The sequence below is a fragment of the Cherax quadricarinatus genome, chromosome 4 (assembly GCF_038502225.1).
Source record: "Cherax quadricarinatus isolate ZL_2023a chromosome 4, ASM3850222v1, whole genome shotgun sequence".
NCBI lineage: Eukaryota > Metazoa > Arthropoda > Malacostraca > Decapoda > Parastacidae > Cherax > Cherax quadricarinatus.
Window position 1 is genome coordinate 29,413,724 of NC_091295.1, and position 20,101 is coordinate 29,433,824.

The 20,101-nt window shown below is 36.3% G+C and overlaps 2 protein-coding genes across 2 annotated transcripts in view; one reads left to right on the forward strand and one right to left on the reverse strand.

The window, feature by feature from the left end:
- The window catches only part of LOC128684555 (ADP-ribosylation factor-like protein 3), a 49,125-nt gene extending 42,026 nt beyond the window's left edge, over positions 1–7,099 (forward strand). Inside the window, exon 5 of the mRNA XM_053770815.2 lies at positions 3,036–7,099. Within this exon, the coding sequence (XP_053626790.1) occupies positions 3,036–3,077 (42 nt within the window). The 3' untranslated portion in view covers positions 3,078–7,099. The remainder of the gene's footprint in view (positions 1–3,035) is intronic.
- Positions 7,100–7,876: 777 nt separating this feature from the next.
- LOC138850986 (uncharacterized) overlaps positions 7,877–20,101 on the reverse strand; it is a 115,957-nt gene continuing 103,732 nt past the window's right edge. Inside the window, exon 7 of the transcript XR_011393367.1 lies at positions 7,877–8,081. The gene's annotated coding sequence lies outside the window, so the exon portion shown is untranslated. The remainder of the gene's footprint in view (positions 8,082–20,101) is intronic.

The following is a 20,101-nucleotide window of genomic DNA, read 5'->3' on the forward strand; positions in this document are numbered from 1 at the left end:
ATGTATCGCTAGGTGGATTTAACGTTATGCGATGCGTTCGTTAGGCGAGGGACCACTGTATATCTTAATTGAAAGCATTTTTCTATTAATTTTAAGTTGTCTGGCTGTTAATTTGACTTCTTTTTTTTTTCTAATTTCATGAAATTGGATTTTTTTTAAATAAAAATCAAATTTTTCTTTCAGGATTGTAGGGAAATTCAAACTGAATGTAAATCAGAAAACTTGAAAAAAAAATCTCGCTTTTATGGCATTAAGCTTGAGGAGATACTTTTCTACTTTTCGGAAGATTCTCAGCAACATGTAAATGTTCAGTTACAATATAACAACTGCCTCAAAACCATACATATTAATTACAGATCCCCTTTGTCTCAAGTAAACCCCCCACAATGAAGAAGTCAGATTTTTTTTAACACGTTGGCCATTTCCTACTGAGGCAGGGTGACCCAAAAAGAAAGAAAAAAATACGAAAAAGAAAGAAAAAACTTTCATCATTCAACATTTTCACCATCACTCATACATAATCACTGTCTTTGCAGAGGCACTGAGATACAACAGTTTAGATTTCCCTTCAAACTGCCAATATCCCAAACCTCTCCTTTAAAGTGCAGGCATTATACTTCCCACTTCCAGGACTTGTGTCCTGTTAACCGGTTTTCCTGAATCCCTTCATAAAATATTACCCTGCTCACACTCCAACAGTTTATCAGGTCCCAAAAACCATTCGGCTCCATTCACTCCTGTCTAACACACGTGTGCTTGCTAGAAGTCCAAGTCCCTCACCCAAAAAACCTCCTTTACCCCTTCCCTCCAACCTTTTCGAAGATGACCCCTATCCCATCTTCCTTCCCCTACAGATTTGTACGCTCTCCAAGTCATTTTACTTTGTTCCATTCTCTCTAAATGACCAAACCACCTCAACAACCCCTCTTCAGCCCTCTGACTAATACTTTTAGTAACTCTACACCTCCTCCTAATTTCCACACTATAAATTCTCTGTATAATATTTACACCACACACCTTAGACACGACATCTCCACTGCCTCGAGACTCCTCCTCGCTGCAACATTTACAACCCATCCTTCACACCCATATAAGAGTGTTAGTACCACTATGCTCTCATTCATTCCCTTCTTTGCCTCCCTGGATAACATTTTTTTTTTCTCTACAGATACCTCAGTGCACCACACACCTTTTTTCTTTCATCAATTCTATGGTTAACCTCATCCTTCATAAACCCATCCACTGACAAGTCAACTTCCAAATATCTGAAAACATTCACTTTCTTCCATACTCCCTCCCTCTAATGTGATATTCAGTTTTTCTTTACCTAAATCGGTTGTTACCCTCATCACCTTACTCTTACTTTCAACTTTCTACCTTTACACATCCTCCTAAACTTGTCCACTAACCTTTAAAACTTTTCTTTAGAATCTCCCAAAACCACAGTATCATCAGCAAAAAGTAACTGTCAATTCGCATTTTGTATTTGATTCTCCATAATTTAATCCCACCCCTCTCCCCAACACCCTAGCATAGCATTTACTTCTTTTACAACCCCATCTATAAATATGTTAAACAGCCATGGTGACATACACATCTATGTCTAAGACTCGCTTTTACTGGGAAGTAATCTCCCTCTCTCCTACACACCCTAACCTGAGCCTCACTATCCTCATAAAAGCTCTTTACAGCATTTAGTAACTTACTACCTATTCCATACACTTGCAACATCTGCCACATTGCTCCCCGATCCACTATATCTTATGCCTTTTCTAAATCCATAAATGCAATGATAACTCCCTACCTTTATCTAAATACTGTTCACATATATGGTTCAGTGTAAATACTTAATCTACACATCCCCTACGCATTCTAGAGCCTCCTTGCTCATCCGCAATCTTGCTCTCTGTCTTACCTCTAATTCTTTCAATAATAATCCTACCATACACTTTACCTGGTATGCTCAGTAAACTTATTCCCCTGTAATTTTTACAGTCTCTCTTGTCCCCATTCCCTTTATATAAAGGAACTATACATGCTCTCTGCCAATCCCTAGGTACTTTTCCCACTTTCATGCATTTATTAAACAAAAAACTAACCACTCCAACAGTACATCATTCCCCTGCTTTTAACATTTCTGTCATGATCCCATCCGTTTCAGCTGCTTTATCCTCTTTCATTCTACATAATGCCTCATGCACCTCCCCCACACTCACAGCCTGCAATTCTTCACTCCTAAAAGATGTTATTCCTCCCTGTCCAGTGCATGAAATTACTGCCTCCCTTTCTTCATCATCATTTAAAAGTTCTTCAAAATATTCCTACAATCTTCCCAATACCTCCAGCTCCCCATCACTTCTGCTTTGTAAAAACCTCTCATAAGCTACCTTTTTCTCTTTTATTGCACCCTTTACCTCATCATTCCACCAATCATTCCTCTTTCCTCCTGCACCCACCCTCCTGTAGCCACAAACTTCTGCCCCACATTCTAACACTGCATTTTTAAAACTATCCCATCCCTCTTCAACCCCCCTCCCCCTACCTATACTTGCACTAGCCCACCTTTCTGCCAATAGTTGCTTATATCTCACCCTAACTTCTTCTCCCTGAGTTTATAAACTTTTACCTCTCTCTCACTTGCTGTTGCCATTTTTCTTTTGTCCCATCTACTTCTTTCTCTAACTGTAACTACAACTAAGTAATGATCCGATATATCCATTGGCTCTCTATAAACGTGGACATTATCAAGCCTATCCATCAACCTTTTATCCACCGGTACATAATATAACATACTACTTTCATTACGTGCTATATCATACCTTGTATACTTATCCTCTTTTTCATAAAATAATTCAGATATTTCCTATATATTGGACTCTTAACATGAAAAACTGTTGCAGTTCAAATCGCTTGGGAAGACATTTATTTGATATAGAATGAAAGGCGGTTAATATGTTAATTACTTGGTATACTGCCTTGATGGGAAATGGCGATGGTTAATGTTCAGCAAACACTGACTATTTGTTCTTTTACAGGATGGCTTAGATTGGGTGTGTAAGAATCTCAAGAAGAAGTGAGATCTGTTGCTTCCTCTAGAATGTGATGTATTCCGTCCAACTGCCGCATGAACTTGTGTTAGGAAAAAGAATTGACTGATGCACTAAATCATAACATTTTTAGGTTTAGTGGGAAATCAACTTAAAAGGTATGCTTACACTTTTAAGTTACAGGTATTAGGTTTTTAGTTTTGTATATAGTTTTTTCATTTTAGTATAATGAATATTCATGCTGTACTATTAATGTACTCCATACAAAATTAAATGAATTATGGCATTTTATTTTGAGGGCAACATTCAAGTAATGTATTCTAACCTTCCCAATAAACCATTCCAAAATGTAGCACAGTACCAGTGTATCATATTTTACATCTGATTATATTTCAAACCAAGAATGTGAGACTTGGTGTTCACTGGATATTTACTGGTACATTACTTACATTTTATTCTGTCGTAGTTTAGGTTCCACTGATGTGGCATTATGGGTCACAAAGTGTGTTACTGCTAATTATACTTCAGATTGTCAAGATAGGGAAATGTTATATTGCTGGTATGTAGCACTAACACATGGAAAATTGTATTTGCCTCGTTAAATATAGAAAGTGCCTCAAATAAATGCTACAAAAATCTGGTGTATATTGCTTGTGTGTGTATTTATATTGTGAATATTTGTTACTGTACCATTATTTGGAAAGAACATTGCTCAGTTTTACAGTAATAATTGCAAATAATTTATGTCTTTGATGGGTGTCAATATATTTCTAGATAATTTATGGTAGTCAAGAAAAACCCTATTACTGACACACAAAAAACATCAAGTTTATTTTTTTAAATTGTTTTGTATTGTATTCCAAGTTACACTAATTTGGGATATGCAATTCAGTATTATTATTATTTAAACAGAAAATCTGTTGAATATTTTATTTTACTAGATTAAGTAAAACATGTCAAGTAAGCACTGAGCTCTACTGCTTTACTGAGTTCTTTAATGTTTCACTACCAGCTTTTAGGCATATTTGTGTGCTTACATATGCATACATATGCACGCACACGCACACGCACACACACACGCACACGCACACGCACACGCACACACACACACACACACACACACACACACACACACACACACACACACACACTGAAAACTTACAGATTTGATAACCTTAACAATGAAGACAGAACACCCAGCTTAACTCTGCTTCTTTTACTACTAACACACACAAATACCCTCTCACTTGTTCCTACACTCTGTCCCCTTTCCTCACACACACTGTGTACCTTCTTTTCCCTTTTTTCCTTTTCTCTCTATTCTCCTACTTTTTTCTTTGGCAAAAGGACTTGTTGTTCTGGGGTGATGTTATTATGATATACTAAGTTTTAGGAGGAATTGATAGATTGTAGTATTTGAAGAAAACTAGGAACAAGCAGACACTTGGAAGCTGAAAATGTAGATGAGTCACAGGGAATGAGATGTTAGGTATTTCTTTAGTTTGAGAGTGGTTGAAAGCAGAATCAGTTGGATGAGGACATGGTAGAGATAAATTCAGTACACTGTTCAACAGTAGGTATGATGTTGAAGAAGGGAGAAACCAATTCTGTAAGGCTGTGTTCTTGACACCTCTAAAAACCCAAACAAGCTTTCTTAATTTCCTAGCTTTTCTTACTTAATATTGTAGTTGATATGGCCTAGTACAATGCCTGTACAGTAGTGAAATTTAGACAGTAGAAGAGTACATATACAATAGCTAAAAAAAAAGTTTCATAAAAATTTTTTGATCTTAGTCTAGTTTCTAGTGCATAATCTTTGAGTGGAGAGGATAGTTGTGGCACTACAGTACCAGGCCTTTCAGAATATGCCAGTCTTGTCAGCACTGAATACTTGCTCAGGCTTATAGTCATCCTTAGAAATAATTTCCTGCAGTTCCACAAGGAAATTTCCTGTAGCCACATGATCAGCAGATGCATCTTCCCATCTGACATTTATTCTGCCTGCTGTACTTCTTAAAACTTAAAAAACCATCCAGAAGTGAACAAACTATGTTTTGCAGGCTCTGTGTCCTGGCTTTGCTGTTTTATAGTAAGATGGGTTTTTACCATGATCATAAGTGCATTGAGGTACTGTTCTTTTTCTGCTCAGTCTACACACTCGGTGATTTTTCTTTCTTATAAAGCTATCGGTCCTCTTTGCCATTCTTTTCATTGTCATATTGTGGATTACTTATTGCATAAGGTCTTTTCTTCATGTCATTCTCAAATTTAATAAATTGCTGATTCTCTAACACCATATGTTTGCACTGTCTCTGGGACTCGTGTGCCACCCTTCGGCATATCAGTCACTGAGAGTGTTTTATGAAATAGGCTTAGTTTTATGCCTAATTTTCTTCTTGGCATTGTCAGCATTAATAGTATTCCTTTTAGGTGCCATGGTTAATATTTGAAGATGAGACAGGATAATGAAAAGATTGAAAATGGACTGATAAACACACAAGAATGGAATGGGACAGCATGGGTGGGTGTTTACACCAAGGAGTGAAGTTAGGCCTTCCTCTAAAATAATGGCCTTGTGGATGTTTCTTGGTCTTGGGAACAGAATTTTAAATAGTGAGTTATTGATGACACTAGTTACGGATGCATGAATTGTGAGTCTTCTGTACAGCTTTGTCTGCAAGTCTGACTCTCAGATCTTTGACTAATATATGTTGTTACCATAAATCACGTTTCCTACATATGACCTTTAGATGATCGATTTGAAGTACAGCTGACTCAGGATAGCACAAAATGTTCGGTTATTACTGTACATGTTTGTTTTGAGCACAAGGGCCACAGATGTCTGAATGACATTTTCCCTTTTCTTGTTTAAATAGAATTTGCATATCAGTGAATTTTCCTTGTGTATATAGAGGAAGTATAATATATACTCAATATATAAACACACACATTTGAATAAATTGCTCATATTAGTTTGAAATTGTAGAAATGCATTACACTGAATATGAATTAAAATACAGGTATTAAGCAAGCCTTGAAGGATATAATGCTAGTGTGAAGAGTATTATTAGTCATTATATTTAAGTGCTAGTTGTGTATTTGTTTGAAGTGATAGCCAATTGTGTTCAAATTTTTTGGTAGTTATTAGTTAATATTTGTTTTATATAGAGAAAATATTTACATATGTATCACAAGGCCAATTTTTCACACACAAAATGTTGACTCTTGTGAAACCCCTCTGCATATCCCAGGGACCAGTGAAAATAAGCAATGTGATTGCATTCCGTCCAAAAGAGAAAAACTTGTAAGTGTCATATCATTCTCTGTCAAATTTGCTGTTGCTAAAAGGAATTTTCTGGTTGCTTATTTGTAAAAGACAAATTCTTTTTATGTTTTCTTCTTTTAACTTGTAAAACAAACTTTCACCATTTCCAAGTTTTTGTAAATTCCTTGGACTTGCTGGTCATCTTCAGATATTTATATGATTAAATGACATTACTGAAATCAAATTAGGAATAGTATTGTTATATTTTAGCAAGACTGCATCATTGTTTAGGATTATAATGAGTATTATCATTTATTCATTCATCTAGTCATTTTAATTGCATTCAAATACAGTGTATTACATTGTCTAGTCTCCATTGCAAGTCATTTTATTATACAATAGTACACCTAATTTAGGTGTAAGAAATATTTAGTGTGTACAAGTACATTGAATGTTATTTACATGGCCATCGTTTACAAAGCTAAGAGGCAATATAGAAGGTAATTATACTGTATTATTGCTTTTGTTTAATATTATGAAAAGTTTTTGATGGTTTTTGCTTATGTTCTAGTCATTATTATTAGTCAGTATTATAAACTTCATCTGATACAGATGTACAGCAGCTTAATTAATTGTATTACAATTATGGTTTTCTTAGTTAAACTTTAAATTGTTTAGTACAGTATGCATATGAAAAAAGCTGTTATTTCCTGCATGATTAAATACATTTTTGTACAGTACAGCATGCCCTGTTCTTACGGCAAAAAAAATAAAATGGAAAAATACAGCCAGGAGCTGTGAATCGACCCCTGCAACCACATATAGTTAAGTATAGTACTGTAAGCAATTTCCTTGACTACCTTTGATATTGTACATAAAATATTAGGCACAAATTTTTAAAGCATAACTAGAGAGAAGAGCAGAGTAAACCATTACAAATTTTATTCATACTGCAACAATATGTTGGTATACGATTTGTTTAAATTTGCTATCCCATTATTGCAAACTGTAATGTATATGGGTAATTACTCTTTGAAGCTTTGATGTACAGTATGACATTTTGATATTCTTTGAGACAGCTGAAATATAACTGAGCTAACAACACCGTTGGTTTTGGTATAGGGTATGAAAATTATTGTATCGTATGTGACCAGTGGTTGGTAGCAGAGCTCACACTGAAGAATTAGAAACATGCGACATCTGGGTATCTTTATTTGTAGACATTTTGCCATCCATTGGGTTTATCAATACAAGGACTTAATGTGAAGATTGTAGAACTACAGTGGACCCCCGCCTTACGATCAGCTCCCAATGTGACCAATTATGTAAGTGTATTTATGTAAGTGCTTGTGTACGTGTATTTTTGGGGGTCTGAAATGGACTAATCTAATTCACAATATTCCTTATGGGAACAAATTCGTTCAGTAACGGCACCTGAACATACTTCTGGAATGAAATAATATTGTAAGGCGGGGGTCCACTGTATATACAAAAGATGAGGTAATCAGTACTTCACCCATGGAGTTGGTGAAGAGCATCGTAGTCTTGAATCTAGAGCACAGGCAGAAAATTGGCACTTATATACGTTCTGGTATCAGATGAGGGACGTACACCAGACAAAGGCATTTTCATTGGTAGGCAGGATTTCCTAGTGTTTGTTACACAAGCGTGAGTCCTTGTGAAGCAGTTCTGACAAAGTTTTTATTGCGTCCATTAACTTTTAAGCTGTCCAAACTCTTCAAATTGAAAGCCACTTCTGTGCCATAAGTCTGAAAAAAGGAAAAAAATATTTTATCCCCAAGGGATGGGCCAGGAGTATGCAAGAAGGTATTGTATTGATAAAGCCACTGGATGGCAAAACTTGTACAAGTAAAGATACCCAGATGTCGCACGTGTCTAATTCTTCATCTTGTCGGCAATGTATGCCATTCATGTACAGACTCATACTAGATGGCTGTGACGTATCATGACCTAGCCACCTAGTCATTATTTTTTATTTTGTTTTAAGGCATTGAAAAATACCTTGGAATATTCAAGGGTATTTTTTTTCATTTTGCTTCAGTGTTATACATTTTTATCTTGGTCATTGAGGTATTAAAAGGCACTGTATGATAAGGTTTGCAGTGATGTAAATACTTTGGGAAAGATCACTTATTTTAACATAAAAAATGGCTATTTTACATTTGATCAGTGATACAGGGAACCTAGGTGTTGCCTCAGTAGTTCTTGGTCATTCTCCTTTGAGTGAGAAACTGACAGCAAGTGCTTCGTATTTGTATTAACTACGGGTGTGGCAAAGTATTGGTGGGTATCGACTAATTCTGATGGTATCATTAGCATATTAAGAACATAAGAAAGAAGGAACACTGTAGCAGGCCTACTGGCCAATGCGAGGCAGGTCCAATTCTCCTACTGGCTTAAGCCAACCCCCTAACCTAGTCAGGTCATGTCACATTCACTTAAGGAAGGAGCACAGCATCAAACCTAGTAGCAAAGTTAGTCAGGTCCATCTCACACCCACTCATGTATTCATCTAGCCTATTTTTAAAATTACACGTCTTGGCTTCTGTGACGGTACCCGGGAGTTTGTTCCACTCATCCACAACTCTATTATCAAACCAGTGCTTTCCTATATCCTTCCTGAATCTGAATTTTTCCAGCTTAAAGCCATTACTGCAAGTCCTGTCTAGGCTAGATATTTTTAGCACCCTATTTACATCCCCTTTATTTATTCCTGTTTTCCATTTATACACCTCAGTCTTTTTTTTTTTTTAACAAATTGGCCATCTCCCACCGAAGCAGGGTGACCCAAAAAGAAAGAAAATCCAGAAAAATAAAATACTTTCATCATCATTCAACACTCTGACCTCACTCACACATAATTACTGTTTTTGCAGAGGTGCTCAGAATACAACAGTTTAGAAGCATATACATATAAAGATACACAACACATCCCTCCAAGCTGCCAATATCCCAAACTCCTCCTTTAAAGTGCAGGCATTGTACTTCCCATTTCCAGGACTCAAGTCTGGCTATATAAAAATAACCTATTTCCCTGAATCCCTTCACTAAATATTACCCTGCTCACACTCCAACAGCTCGTCAGGTCCCAAATACCATTCGTCTCCATTTACTCCTATCTAACATGCTCATGCACGCTTGCTGGAAGTCCAAACCCCTCGCCCACAAAACCTTTACCCCCTCCCTCCAACCTTTTCGAGGATGACCCCTACTCCGCCTTCCTTCCCCTACAGATTTATATGCTCTCCATGTCATTCTGCTTTGATCCATTCTCTCTAAATGACCAAACCACCTCAACAACCCTTCTTCAGCCCTCTGACTAATACTTTTATTAACTCCACACCTTCTCCTAATTTCCACACTCCGAATTTTCTGCATAATATTCAGTCATATCCCCCCAAATTCTATGCCTTTCTAGAGAGTGCAGATTCAGGGCCCTCAGTCTATTCTCACAGGGAAGATTTATGATACATGGGATCAATTTTGTCATCCTCCTCTCTACGTTTTCCATTGCATTTATATCCATTCTGTATTACGGTGACCAGAACTGAGCAGCATAATCTAAATGAGGCCTAACCAAAGATATAGAGTTGAAAAACAACCTGAGGACTTCTATTATTTATACTTCTTGATATGAAGCCAAGGATTCTGTTAGCTTTATTGCAAACACTTATGCATTGTTGTCTTGATTTCAGATTACTGCTAACCAGAACTTCTAAATTATTTTTGCAATCAGTAATATTAAGATCTACATTATTTAGTTTATATGTGGCATGGTTATTTTCCTGCCAACATTTAGAACTTGGCATTTGTCTATATTAAATTGCATCTGCCACTTTTCTGACCACTGCATCAGTCTACTCAAATCATCCTGGAGTTCTCTGATTTTTTTTTTTTATTATTATCACACCGGCCGATTCCCACCAAGGCAGGGTGGCCCGAAAAAGAAAAACTTTCACCATCATTCACTCCATCACTGTCTTGCCAGAAGGGTGCTTTACACTACAGTTTTTAAACTGCAACATTAACACCCCTCCTTCAGAGTGCAGGCACTGTACTTCCCATCTCCAGGACTCAAGTCCGGCCTGCCGGTTTCCCTGAATCCCTTCATAAATGTTACTTTGCTCACACTCCAACAGCACGTCAAGTTCTCTGATGTCCTCATTAAAATGAATTGGATGGCCTGTTTTGGTGTCATCAGCAAATTTGCTTATGTCGCTATTTATTCCCTCATCCATGTCGTTTATGTAAATTGTGAACAACAAGGGAGCCATCACTGACCCCTGTGGAACACCGCTTGTGGCGTGCCCCCATTCTGATTTCTTCCCATTTATGCAAACTCTCTGCTGCCTATTTATCAACCATGCCTCTACCCAGGAAAAAATTTCTCCTATTCCGTATGCCTTAAGTTTCCTCAATAGCCTCTGTTGTGGAACTATCGAAACCCTTACTGAAGTCCATATACACAATATCATGTTCAGTACCATGATCAACCTCCTCAAATCTTTCTTTCAACACACCGGCCGTATCCCACCGAGGCGGGGTGGCCCAAAAGTAAAAACGAAAGTTTCTCCTTTTACATTTAGTAATATATACAGGAGAAGGGGTTACTAGCCCCTTGCTCCTGGCATTTTAGTTGCCTCTTACAACACACACAGCCTACAGAGGAAGAATTCTGTTCCATTTCCCCATGGAGGTAAGAGAAAATAAACAAGAACAAGAACTAGAAAATAGAAGAAAACCCAGAGGGGTGTGTGTGTATATGCTTGTACATGTATGTGTAGTGTGACCTAAGTTTAAGTAGAAGTAGCAAGACGTACTTGTAATCTTGCATATTTATGAGACAGACAAAAGACACCAGCAATCCTACCATCTTGTAAAACAGTTACAGGCTTTCGTTTTACACTCACTTAGGACAGTAGTACCTCCCTGGGTGGTTGCTGTCTTACAACCTACTACCTATACCTCCTCAAATACCTTAGTGAAAAAAGTTAGTAAATTCCTAAGACAGGAACGCCCCTTGGTAAAACCATGCTGAGATTTATGCCTTTCAAGGTGGCTATGAATTGCCTTGGCAATAATTGATTCCATAAATTATAACACTATGGAGGTAAGGCTTATTGATATATTGCTTGAAGCTAAGGACCTGTCACCTGCCTTGTAAATAGGTATTACATTTGCCATTTTCCACTTGTCTGGCACTATGCCAGTTTGTAGTGATATATTGGAAAGATTAGCCAAAGGTATGCTAAGTTCCTCTTTACATTCCTTTAAAACCCTTGCAAACAATTCATCAGGGCCTGGGAATTTGTTAGGTTTTAATTTCTCTATTTGTCTGAGGACCATCTCACTAGTTACCCCAATAGTGCCTAGTTCATTGTCATCCTGTTCTACATAATTTATTATTTCTGGAATTTCGCTAGTATCTTCCAGAGTAAAAACTGAGAGGAAGTAAGTGTTGAAAAGTTCACACATTTCCTTATCACTGTCAGTGATCTGACCTGAGTTACTCTTAAGTGGGCCTATCTTGTCATTAATCTTACTTCTGTATACCTTGCGACTTGGTAGGCATTGATTGATTTTAAAAAAAATTTTGTTAACACGTCGACCGTTTCCCACTGAGGCAGGGTGACCCAGAAAGAAAGAAAAACCCAAAAAGAAAGAAAAAAAACTTTCATCATCACTCATACATAATCATTGTCTTTGCAGAGGCGCTCAGATACAACAGTTTAGATGTCCCTCCAAACTGCGAATATCCTAAACCCCTCCTTTAAAGTGCAGGCATTGTACTTCCCATTTCCAGGACTCAAGTCCGGCAAACTGGTTTCCCTGAATCCCTTTACAAATTATTACCCTGCTCACACTCCGACAGCTCGTCAGGTCCCAAAAACCATTTGTCTCCATTCAGTCCTATCTAACACACTCAGGCAAGCTTGCTGGAAGTCCAAGCCCCTCGCCCACAAAACTTCCTTTACCCCTTCCCTAAAATTGAGTATTGGTATTCATAATGGCAAAAACTTTGGAGAGTGACTCATTTATATCATGAACCAAAGCCAGCCAAACATCCCTCTTAGCATGAGTGTTATTCATAATTGATATTTAGGACTCCAGGCATTTGCTTGAAGGCTGACTGAACAAATTAAGTCTGATGAAAATAAACCAGCAATTAGGAACTTTATGTACACTGTAACATCATGAATAAAATTACAAATTAAAAAGAATTAAAGGTAGCCACAATGAAATGTGTAGTTTCCAGGAAAGAGTTTGAAGTTCACTAAAGGATAGTATTCATTACTAAAAATGTTTGCTTTAAGGCCATTGATGTAGATAATGTGGTGGAGTTATTGGAAGGTCATGGAGAGACCAAGTCTAAGACAGCTTATTTAACTTGAAATTGCTACAAGCTGGGAGAGGATGAGAAGGATGTTAGTGTTATAATAATAATAATAATAATATTATTATTATTATTACAATAAACCCTCCATTTAATGGACTTTGAAAATACTGAATAAAATCTGCTGGACCAGTATATTTGGCAACAATGAATAAAGTTTATTGGTTTCAGAATTGTTCATTATTGTTACAATCACTGAAAATAATATTTTTCATATCCACCACAAATGCCAATATTGGCCATCCACCTTCCTCAATTAGAGGGTTTGTTGTAATAATACTAATAAAAATGTACATTTGCCTCCTTACTAGAAAATTATTTTAATTTCTCGGGTAGGTTTAGTGCTTCTTTTTGATTATAATAATTTAATTTCTTGGTTTTTCCATTTTGGGTAATACAGGCACGCCTCACTTAACGACCTACCTGTTTAACAACTGCTCGGACTTACGACCAGCTCTCTGACCAGTATGCAAACCTAGAGCTGATTTCCTCTATTCTGTTTACTACAGTATACAGTACACTATGTACTGTATAAAGATTAAAAAATATACAGTGGTCCCTCCATAATCGTCCGGCCTGAAAGTCGTCCATTTCGGAAATAGTCCTGTTTTTTCGTCAAAATATTGGCTTGGAAATGGTCCGGTAACTCGCTAATAGTCCTTCATCCTGGACGCGTACTCACGGTCTGAGCCGCCTCGGCCTTTCCTTCCCAGCCAGTGTGCCATTGTTTACCAGTGAGTGACGGTCCCCTCACGTGCTCCAGCGAAATATTTCATATTTCATTTATTTTAGTGCTTGCAAGTTATTTAAGTGCTAAATAAGGTACCATGGCTCCAAAGAAAGCTCCTAGTGCCAAACCTTTGGTAAAGAAGGTGAGAAATATGATTGAATTTAAGAAAAACATCATTGAACAATATGATAGCGGCGTACGTGTGGGCGAACTGGCCAGGATGTATAACAAATCCCGTACAACCATATCTTCCATCATAGCCAAGAAAAAGGAAATCAAGGATGCTGTTGTTGCAAAGGGGGTAAATATGCTGACAAAAATGAGATCACCAGTACTCGAAGATGTTGAGAAGTTATTATTGGTGTGGATAAACGAGAAACAATTAGCAGGAGATAGTCTTATGACGTTGCTTATTTGTGAAAAGGCTAGGCAGTTACATGACGATTTGGTAAAGAAATTGCCTGCAACTAGTGATGATGTGAGTGAATTTAAGGCCAGCAAAGGCTGGTTTGAGAGATTTAAGAAGCGTACTAGCATACACAGTGTGGTAAGGCATGGTGAGGCTGCCAGTTCGGACCACAAGGCGGCTGAAAAATATGTGCATTTTAGGGAAGTTTTAAAGAGACGCCAAAAACAGAGCTCTCTGGACAGTTTTTTTGCGAGACAGGACTCGAGTGACTCTCAAGGTGGTCCTAGTGGCATTAAGAAACAGAGAAGAGAAGTAACCCCAGAAAAGCAATTGGTACCCGAGGTGTTGATGGAAGGGGATTCCCCTTCCAAACTATAAACAGTCCACTCTCTCTCCTCCTCCAGTCTCCCATACACTAAGAAGAATCTCCAATAAAGGTAAGTGTTATGCTGTTAATGTTTCATTCATCATTTCCCATTGTATTGTTTATGTACTACATGTATATTTCATGTAAAAAAAATTTTTGTTTTAATACTTCTGGGTGTCAGGAACGGATTAATTGAATTTACATTATTTCTTATGGGGAAAATTGATTCGTAAATCGTCCATTTCGATAATAGTCCCACTTCCAGGAACGGATTATGGACGATTATTGAGGGACCACTGTACTAAAAATGTTATAAATGGTGCAAAGGTGACATTAAAACAATGTCTAAAGATGGTTGAGACACACCCACCATCCCCTACGGCATACTTCTTGCTTACTGACCATTTTGCTTAATGACCTAGTTGTAGGAACAGAACTTGGTTGTTAAGTGAGGAGTGCCTGTATAGTGATTGCACATTTAAGTGTAATGAGTTTTATTGAAAAATCCAGGAATGCATTTTTATGTATCGTTTATAACAGACTTAAAGAAAATAAGTTCCAATGTGTAACATTTTGATAAGCAGTACCATACAACTTTTTTTTTTTTGTGGAATGCATGCCTGTCATTAACCCTTTCAAGGTTTCCGACGTACTAGTACAGCTTACGCACCAGGGTTGTTGACTTACTTGTACGCCTAAATTCTAGCGCCTTCAAATCTAGCGAGAGAAAGCTGGTAGGCCTACATATGAAAGAATGCGTCTATGTGGTCAGTGTGCACAGTATAAAAAAAATCCTGCAGCACACAGTGCATAATGAGAATAAAAAAACTCCGACCGTGTTTTTGGTTTAAAACAGCGACTTTGCAGTGTATTTTTGTATGGTATTTTTGGTTATATTCTAGTTTTCCTGGTCTCATTTTATAGAATGGAAGACATGTTACAGAAATTAAGATGATTTTGATTGGTTTCCTAATGAAAAGTACCTTGAAATTGAGCTCAAAGTAGCAGAAATGTCCGATTTTTACCAAAGTTCAAAAGTAAACAAATCATGCAGAGCGTCCAATACACATCAACTGGCGAGTCTGATATTCTTTCACAAGTGCGCTGATATTCACACCATTTATACAACATTTCCACACTAATGCAGTAGTCTGCATAACAGTAAATCTTCTATTTTTTGTGAGAATAAAAATTCAAAGTGGAAAGCAAAAGAGATGTAAGAGGGGCCTGGGGATGTGACTAATGAACAGAGAGAATGTTATTTTAGTGCCAGGAATGTCTGTCTTGTTTATTCTGGACCCTATTTGGAAATTGGCATCTTCTGAAATTTGTGTGAAATTGGCAAAATTGCCAAGTGGTCAGAAATTGGCAAAATTGCCAATTTCTGACCACTTTATTGGATAGTTGAAATCAGTAAATGGGTGGTTTCTTGTACTCATTTGATAGGAGTTCTAGTGAAATAGATATGATTTTTGTTGACTAGTACACTGGAATTGGCCGAAAATAGGGCTCAAAGTGGGCGAAATCACCGATGCGTAAGCATCATCGAGGCTGCTAACTTCGTGAGAGCATAATTCCGTAAGTTTTCCATCAAATTTCATACTTTTGGTGTCATTATGATCGGGAAAAGATTCTCTATCATTTCATAAGAAAAAATGATTTTTTTTTTTCTGAAAAATTTTCGACCCTGAGAATGAGTTTAGGAGAGGGCCTCTTGACCCTGAAAGGGTTAAGTGGGGATTATTCTCATATTCCTTCCTATCATGTATTGTAATGTACTGGACTATTTGCACACATATGATTGTTACTGTGTCCATATGTTGAGTGGTTTATTTTTGATTAGCAATACAATACTAATGCTTGCAATAGTAGTAAATTTAATTTCTTAAATCATCTAAGAAAAATGCAAGAATTAACCTGTGAAAAGTTATGTATCACCCAGTATTTTTTTCCCTTGTCTTTATAACCATATGCACTTAATAAGGTGAGGCCATGCCTTATCATTGTAACCAGTACACATATCTGTGTCTGCTTTAGGTCACATCATATGCATACTGTACTTTTGGTGATAAGGGGGATAATATTTATTGCAATGTATGTTGTAACACAGTTGAACTTCATTTATCTATCCTTGATATAGCAAATAATTGTCTTAATTTTAAAATCCTCTGGCTCCTACCTATCCCTAGTTATCTATGAAACACCATTCATCAGAGGGGCTCTGTTTTTTTGTTTTGGCCACTAACGTGGGTTTCCCCACACATCCCGGTCTCTACTTTCAAGCGATGACTGGTGAGCCAGATGCCTGCCTTGACTACTTTTTCAGATACAGTATTTTGCTAGTTGTGTTTATAATCAGAAGCATAATTCTTGGCTACTACTATATTCTGGTGACTAATATGAAAGGTAGCATCATGAAATAAAAAAAAAATCAAGGGTGAAAAGTTCTTGAAAATTATATGGTCATATGTATGTATATTTAGAGGGAGCCTCTTGCTCCCTCTAAATATTTTTTTTATTTTTTATTAACACATTGGCCATTTCCCACTAAGGGTGGCCCGAAAAAGAAAAGCTTTCATCATCATCATTCACTCCATCACTGTCTTGCTAGAGGCATGCTTACACTACAGTAACGTTGCAGTTTTATAACTGTAGTGTAGGCACACCTCTGGCAAGAGGTGTGCAAGAGGTGTGTTAATAAAAAAATAAAAAACATTTAGAGGGAGCAAGAGACCAGTAACCCCTTCTGTATAAATTACTAAATGGAAAAAGAAGAAAAAACTTTGGTTTCTTCTTTTTCAGGTCACCCTGCCTCGGTGGGAGACAACCGGTGTGTTAAATAAAAAAAAAAGTAATAAAAGTAGATTTAGACTTGCATCATCCATTCATCTGTTTTAGAAAAGCAATGCATCTTGCACATAATTAGTAAAACTTCACAGTTATGTGATGTAATCTCCAGCAAATAAAAAAATGTATGTACTGTATGGTAGTACATAAACAGGCAATTTTGAGAGCTCACTGCATTTTTTGTGGTGCAGAAGTGATGAATATGCACCAGTAACTCACAAGTTGGAGCTATGAAAGTGGCAGAGGGCAGATTGTAGTGGTTAAAAAAAATAGATATGAAACAAAAGTGAAAAATAATACAAACTTTCCCTTTTATGGCATGTTGAAGTTTGACATATGTAGTCTAACAACTCACTTGCAAAAATGCTGTATAGAACTAGTGTTTTAAGTAATTCTTTCTCAGTTTTTTATTTTGTTTTTTTGTTTTTTCACTGTAACAAGGAAATTGCACAATTTTAGTATATATTATTTTAATTGTATTAGGTGTGTTTCAGGGTGTGGTAGTCCATGAAAAGTATGCAGGGTATCAATTGTATTTTGTTTCCTTTCTCTATTTTCATTTCTAAACATTTTATTGCACAAATGACACTTTCACAGTTTTATATTTTCTGGAAGTTTGAAAAAGCATGTGTTCAATATTTTGGAACCCCATATGTCTAAATTGCTAAGAGAATACTGTAAATTGTCATCATCACTAGAATTGGCACTTACAAGCTTATATTCATATTCATCTTCACTTCATTAATTTTCACTGCTCTAATCACTATTGTGTAATGTACAGTAATTACAGTGAGGACTAGTTATATTTTACCATAGATAGCTTGTGTTGACATCACTCTTCTCAGACAATACTTTGTGTAATTCTTCATTACAATCTTTGTGAAATTCCATACTTTTCTTCTCTGCAGCACATCATTTGCTTTATGTGTCACTATACATGGGATATTAATATCTTAATTTGACTCATTGAAATTATTGTATGCTTGCTGTGATACCAGACCTGTTACTAGGCTCTATATACTGTATTACAGTATTGCACCACTCTCTCCCATAATACTGCATTGGCCAGAATTTTTTTTTTTTTATTGGTGAGTCAAAGTTGCACCTGACCACTGAAGTTGTTTGAAAGCCTAAAATGGCTAGTATCAGAAAATTAGTCAGTTTTATGCAAGGCTACTTTACAAGCCTTAATTTAGTCAGAAAGTGGGTGTATACTATTTTTAATATTCTGTATTATCCTTTAATTCTGCATTGATAACTGGAAGGCTAAGTACAGTTTCGTATAAAATAGTGATAAATACAGCATGCATAATCATGTGTTGCTTCATTAGCTCTTCTCACAATTAACAAATTTAGTTCACTCAAAAGGCACTTAGCCCTCACTTTCTTAGATAAGTGAGATGAAATTATGCATCAGTTTTAAGTGCCCTTTTTATTAACCCTTAAACTGTCCAAACGTAGATCTACGTTTGCACCGCTAGCACTCAGAACATAGATCTACGTTTGGACAGTTTAAGGGTTAATAATATATTTGACATTTTTAGTGTAAATGTCAGTAGAAATTCCCAGATATAAGTGGCTTTAACATTATCCATATTTCTGATAGACTTGATTGATTTTGAGAGAACAGGTATGCAATTATTGGAATTCAATAGATATTTATCTTTTTAAACTTGTTGAAGTGAGTTATGTAATATAATGCATATCAGCTTAAGTCTTAAATGTAAAATAAAAGAATTAAAATATTAAGCTAGTGAAAATATTTCCTAAAAGATTTAGTTCTTCAAGATCTTGTTTATGAACTAAGCAGTATTGATATACATGTATAGAAGTATACATATGATTAGTAGATATTCAGATTTTTTTATCTAATGTGTGAATTTAAAGACTGAGCAGTGTCAGGTAATAAGGATTATCCACTTTCTAATATGCCTTTAGGTCAGGGGCCACCAACCTTTCTCGTGCACTGAGTCACACTGAAGCTTAAACATTTGATGAAAGAAATTTCTTTGACATTTTAACAGAAACTAACTTGTTCATCAACTTTGGTTTTACATTTTACCTTTTGCACTCTCCAGTACCCCCACTTAACCTTGCATAATCCTTCCCTTCCTTCCCTACTAGTCTCCGCATACAGTATGTCCTCGAATAATGTCGTTTTATTATAATGATGAGAAAAAAAATATCAAATGAATACAATGAATACAAATTATTGTAAAATAAAAATTTGTAAAATACAGTATATGATAATCATACAAATGAACGACAATAAATGATGTGGTATGAAAGTGCTCAGCGTAGTGGTAGGAGGTGCTCCTTATAATTTTCACCTTGTAAACATTTAACCTTGTTGCAATGAGTGCTAAAGTGCACTGTGCATGCCTGATATCTGTGGCCATAAAAAACAGAGAAAAAGTGTGACATTAGAAACAAAATTAAAAGTTTTAAAGAGGTGTGACACTGGACAGTAAGGTGTGGATATTGGAAGAGCTCTTGGTTTCGTTATACGTCATTTCGCTTAAAGTCGCAGTTTCCAAGAACCTATCGACGATGTTAAGTGAGAATTTACTGTATTTCTCCATTAGTACATTCCTCCCTGCAGCACTATGACTCTTCTGAGTTTAGCACTTGCTTTGATTATTATTTTTATTAATTTATTATTATTATTATTATTGAGCTTAAAATTGTAGTCGCATTTTAAAAAAATAAACGCAGATGTATGTATTTAACCCCTGACATTTCAACCAAATGTTAAGTGACCTTTAAACACTATTAATGTAATGAGTAAATAAATGATCTTAAATATAAGAAACTTATTGACTGTGATGATTGTTGTGTGGCAACAGTGATTTGAAATTAGTCTTGCTGTGTAGTCTGAACATAGGTGAAATCTGATACATCTTGAGGGCCACACAAAAATCAGTGTGTTGTTGGTTGGTGGCCCCATCTGTAGTTATGTATTTACAAATGACTAATTATTGCAGTATCAAGAGAAAATTATGATGCAAAACTTTTTTTTTT